The sequence below is a fragment of the Typopeltis vanoorti genome, chromosome 1, assembly GCF_054136105.1.
Source record: "Typopeltis vanoorti isolate ZY-2024b chromosome 1, IOZ_Tvanoo_1.0, whole genome shotgun sequence".
NCBI classification, from domain to species: Eukaryota; Metazoa; Arthropoda; class Arachnida; order Uropygi; family Thelyphonidae; genus Typopeltis; species Typopeltis vanoorti.
Window position 1 is genome coordinate 164,803,677 of NC_143549.1, and position 6,000 is coordinate 164,809,676.

Sequence of the window (6,000 nt, forward strand, 5' to 3'; positions counted from 1 at the left end):
CTTAACAAATACACTTGCTCACTCATTCATGGTGAGCAAATTTTGTCAGCTGTTTAAAGTTTTTTTCATTTGGTTATACATTAAAGATGCCAAGAAATTATATTCTTGGTTTAATCCTTCATCCAAGCATAAGCAAAGTTTGCACATGATATCACTTCACGACTCGGTTACTTGTATTTAAAATTTCCATCTTTCTTACAAAAGTCTTTCCATGACTTTTCTGTACCTAGTTTTACACATTGTTTTGCTTTTTTACATTTTTCTCTATATTCTCTCAGAGTATATAGTAACTTCTTGGCAGAAACATTTGATATGTTTTCTTCTTTTCCTTTGCCATTTTTAACTTCCTTAGTCCACCATGGAGGTCTAATTTTTCTGTCTTTGCAGAGTTTGGCTGTTGTTTTTAAACTTTCATTTTTTTGTTGAATCATAGTTGTGTATTTGAGTCTACGGTTCACCTCTGAAAGCTGCTTGACTTTAATTTTTTTTTTTTTTTTCAAATTTCATATTATGTCTAATTTTTACTATGCTGAAATGTAAGTAGTAATTACTTCCTGTTTAAAATCCTGTGTATACCCTTGTGCCCTGAACTCACATGATAACATCGCTGTCAGCAGTAACATAGACAGCAAGACTTTTTTTTTTTATTTCTTGTGTCTTCTCTCTCTCTGTGAATTTTTGCACATCTTAATGTTGGGACATGGTAATAGTAATGATTAGTCCTTCTCCTGAACAGAAATCCAGTATTTACCATTATTATTAGGTTTGCACTTTCTCCATTTCCCAAAACATATCCATAATTCTAGTAATAATTTCCTACTCTGCTGTTTAGTTCTCCAACAAAGACCAACTTTTACTTTGTTTCAACTGCTTTCTCTACTGCTTCAAAAAATTCCTCTACTTCTTCCTTAATAGAAGCTTCTGGACAATAGTCACAAATCAGTCCAGTCTAATTCCAATGGTTGAACATATTGCTCCACTTGATACTGTCTGCCATTCAAGAAATCATCCTCATATTTATTGTTGATTACCATAGCTACTCCTCTTTCAAAGTCATTATTGTCTAAATATAGCATGTTGTATTTGTTATTTAGAAGGATCTCACTTGTTTTTGTCTTCTTAGTTTTGGTAACATCTGTTTAGATTGATCTCATACTTTTCCATTTCTTCTGCTAGTTCCTTCTTTTCCATTGACGGTGGTGCTAGTCTTGAATTCTGCTGATGTTGAATTGGAGTAGTTTGTTTCAGCTGACATTTCATTGTTCTCAATGAAAACAGTGACCAAGCCATGTCCCAGCTAGCATGAAATTTCATCATGTTGTTTTAGTTTAAGCCACTATGGATATAATTTGGTTGGCTAAATCCCATCCTCAATCATTCACTGTCCAGGTAGATATCTATTAATGAGGCCACAAGAAGGTGAGGAGTGGAACATTAGGTCAGAAGCTCTGGTCAGTTTCCATTCCTTAATAGGCTATGTGGAGGTCTCTTCCCAGTTATCTAGCTTTGATAACTGGGAAGTGACCTCTGTCTCAGTATAATGATTTTCTTAAATTGATGGGGAGAGAATGCACAAGAAATAAGAGAAGACTTATTTACTATGCCATTGTTCATAATGATAACTTTCCAGTGGTTCAGGATACAAGAGTATACAAGAGAGCAGGCTAAAAATGAGTATCATAGTGAGAAGGAAAATATATGTGGTGCAGATGTTTGCATGGGTACAAATATCTGAACTTCAGGGTGGACTCAAGAAATTAAAGTGGCATTGTTCTGAGGAAAACAAAAAAAAAAAAGACATATCAAAGTGTGTCTAGGAGTAAGTCGGTCGGTGCCCTCAGAGAGTACAGAGAAAAATGTAAGCTAACTTATGCATATAACTAGCTAAACAAAAGTCATAGACTTATAAGAATATAGAAGATGCATATCATAAAAAAAAAGTAAACTGTTCTTGGATGCTATTGAAAATGCTTAGAAATAGAGAATAGAGTGGCATAAAAACTTGAAGGATATTTTTTGATGTAATACTTTAAAAATTATTATATGTAATAATTAGGAAACTTAAGAGTAAACAAATCAAAAAATTTTAAATATAAAAATATTAGAAATAAACCTTCACATTAGTAGCATCTAAGAATATGCAGGCAGAACTTATTAAGATACACTTAAATAGAATGAAAGAGAGAGAGATCATCAGCAAAATAAAAGTGTTTGATTTGAACACCTTCATCTTACTGATCTCTTTCTCATTCTGTTGTCCTCCTTGAATCAAACTAAAGTGGTTATTCAAGGATGGCACATAAAATACCTAGAGATCCATGTTAATAATTGTAATTATTATCACATTAGAATATCAAAATGTAAGATTGGCAATTTTGGAGACATAATAAATAATGGAGTAATTTTGCAAGGATATAGTTGATATGAATCTGGTAACAATGGAAATTTAATATTGTAGGTTTGACACTTCTTTAAGCTGTGCATCAGCAAATATGTATTGAAGTGTTAGTCTTGCAGCCTTCCATTTGTGGCTTTTATATATACAGAAATAATGATGAATAAAAAATAATTTATTATCCTTTTTTAATAAAGATATATTCTCTGATATACTGACAGTAACACACACACATTCAAATCATATAAGTTATTCTTAATAGATTCTTTCTTCTAAGGATTTGTTAGAAGCATTTCAGAAAAAAATAGACAAAACACTACATAAATACAACATCAAGGCTACCTTCAAATCCCCAATAAAATTAAGAAATTTACTCAGTTCTTCCAAAGATCTTCTTCCACACCTGGCCTGCCCAAGGGATACAAAATCCAATATACATGTAACCTACTATGTCCAATTTTTATCATGCTGAAATGTAAGTAGTGATTACTTCCTATTTAAAATCCTGTGTATACCCTTGTGCCCTGAACTCACATGATGACATCGCTGTTGGCAATAACATAGACAGCGAGACTTTTTTTTTTTATTTCTTGTGTCTTCTCTCTCTCTTTCTCTCTGTGAATTTTAATTTCCCCTATGGGAGACATAGGGGAAACAAAACACACTATCCTAATCAGAAAAGATTAACACAAACAACACATTAAATAGCTCCATTATGGAAAAACTGGCCTTCAGATCATGCACTCCAAACATACCATAGAATTGACTAGAAAGGCACCAAGTTCCTGCACCTCACCAAAACCTGGTTTGAGAGAAAAATTCATAGATGCTAAAATACAATCCAAACTTGAATAAAAATGATGGACTAATCATTCCAAGAATGTGGAGGACTCATCTCAACCCTTATAGCCACCTGAACAAGCCCAGAAGAAAATCTCAATATGAGAAGACTTTAGAAATGTTTAATGTAGTTCTGTTTTTTATTTTTTTTTCAAATTCTATTTTATTTTTATTATTTTTTTTTGATACAAGTAATAACCTTTCTGAAAATTCTTATTTATTATTAATGTATGAGACCAAATGGCTTGCTTACAGCCAGGTAATTTGACCTTTCTTAACCTAGTTGTATTTGGATAGTGCAGGTACTCTGCTATGTCTATTGTATGTTGTTGGAAGGAAGAAATTCACAGCATTCTCTGTCATATGGAGAATGCAGAGTTTTCTCATATGGAGAATGCAGATGTACTTATAAGCAAGTACATCTTTAATCTAGATTAGGACTCAAACCAATCTAGGTCTTTCCAGCCATTGGAATGTTTTTTTTTTTTTTTTTTTGGTGTTTCATTTTACATTATATTTAATTATCAACAACAGTGTGAAATTCATGGATCTGTCATAAGGACTTCTACTAGAGTATTTTTAAATAAACATTACTAGCTGTAAGTTGGTTTATCTGTTACCTGGGACATCCTTAGCTGGTGGTAGGTTAGATATTATGAAATTCACAGCAGTATGTTTGAAATGACTTCATTATATATCTGTCCCACATTAAATTTATGATAACTTCAATTTATAGATTAATGAAAAAAATTTGATTTATAGAATTTTTTTTTAAAGTTTTATTAAATTCAGTAGATAGAAATAGTTTATAAATTACATTTGCAATAATAGCACAAGTGTAATATTATTTTATCTGTTATTTTTAGGATGCTATAGATCGTCTTCAAGACTTGCTAGCCCAGGAATATTTAATTGGTGTTATTGATGACAGGGGAAAGTTTATTTACATCACCAAAGAAGAATTAGAAGCTGTTGCTCATTTCATTCGACAAAGAGGCAGAGTATCTATTAGCGAACTTGCAGAATGCAGCAACACATTGATTAATTTATCATCAGATACCCGAACTTCCGTGTCTGCTGTATAATATTTTCTACTGTTGCAGTATTGAAATAAATTTATAGCTCATAGTTTAGATAATTGTACACTTGTATATTTTTACTTATAGAGGGGGGGGGGGGGAAGAAAGGGAAAAATACACACACATAACCCACATTGCTGAGATAATATAACGAAGATTCATATTGAAGGATTTGGACCATAGTAAGGTGTTACTGTTACAGATGGCATTGTGAAATCACTATAAAAGAAGTGATTAGCATATTCCAAGCACCAGTGGCTGATGAACTGATTTCCAGCTTTACACTCAGCCAGCAGTACAATTTTCACAAAACCATTAATGGCCAAATGCAACAACTCGCTTCCTGATCAAATGACCACAAGGAACTTGAAATATCAAGCCTTCGGCTTGTCCGTGTTGGACATCTGACAGTGAACTTAAAAAACTTACATGTTGGGTATGGTTTTGGGACTTTTACAGTTTGCAGGGTTGTGCTCACTGTAGTCCACTATATGGTGAATTAATGGGTCACAATGGCAAAGAATCTTGCAGCCCTTTCACATAGGAAATTTTGATCTCAGGGATACCGGCTTCTTAGTGAAGATGTACATTTCTAACAAACAAACCATAATGATTAAATGCTATTTGCAAACTTTTGGTTTGGATTATCTGTAGTTTGTTAATATTTGAGGCTACTGTGACTCCAGCAGGTGAGCGATACGTAAGAACTGCCCAGATAAGCATCTTGTATAGGAGTAGTTTAGTTTCGTGCTTAGCTGACTATACCAGTTGAATAATGGATATAGTTGTCCTATTTGCTTTTGAACAGGCATGAGTCATGAAGCGAAGCCATTTGTCTAGTTATATCCCTGTATTTGGCTACTGGCTGCCATGAAATGGTGGGGATGCCAAACATTACCAGTTTGTCCTCTGGAGTACATGTGAATAGCACTATGATGGATTGACAGTGCAATTAATGTCAATGCATCTGCATTGACATTAATTGCCTTTTTTTGAACAATTGTTATACTTCCTAAATTGCATTTTGCAGTGTTTCGGTTGCTAATTTAGGTCAGAGGAAGCGTACTGTTATTGCAGTATCGCCTGCATATAGAACCATTATGACAAATATGCATAGGATATTAGCCTTGTAGATGCAAAGAGTAGAGATGATAATAGAGTGACATTTCAGATAATCTGATTCCTTGTGGCTTCACAGGCTGCAGGGAAATTTAGGGTGTTAGTACTAGAGTTTTTCGTTTGGAGAATTGTGAATGAGTGGAATGGGTTGCTATCAATGCTCTATCACTGAATTCAAGGAGAGATATATCTTTTACAGTTTTAAAACCTAATGTAGATATTGTGTGGATCCGATATATTTGGGCTCCATGGAGCTGGCCATGCAGTAATGCCTTGAGATTTTATAGCAATCGTTTTTGGGCTCTTTCTTCAATTTCAATAATAAGTATCATCATCGTCAAATTACTGACATATTCCCTCAAGAGGTGTACAGGATGTTATGATAGTACTACATTGATGAACTTATATCACTATTGACTTCCTATCAACAATTTTCTTCCAAATTAATCTTTTATCTAGCAAGATTACAACATTATCAGATCTTACTTTTCTGTCTTCTAAGGCACTTTCTGCTATATCAATCCATCGATATCTTAGTTCTCTTCTGGGTCTTTTTACTGCCAACCT

At 33.6% G+C, this 6,000-nt stretch overlaps 1 protein-coding gene across 1 annotated transcript in view; it reads left to right on the plus strand.

The window, feature by feature from the left end:
- The window catches only part of LOC150110601 (DDRGK domain-containing protein 1-like), a 57,692-nt gene extending 53,325 nt beyond the window's left edge, over positions 1-4,367 (plus strand). Inside the window, exon 8 of the mRNA XM_090395109.1 lies at positions 4,102-4,367. Within this exon, the coding sequence (XP_090251235.1) occupies positions 4,102-4,320 (219 nt within the window). The 3' untranslated portion in view covers positions 4,321-4,367. The remainder of the gene's footprint in view (positions 1-4,101) is intronic.
- The last annotated feature ends 1,633 nt before the right edge of the window (positions 4,368-6,000 follow it).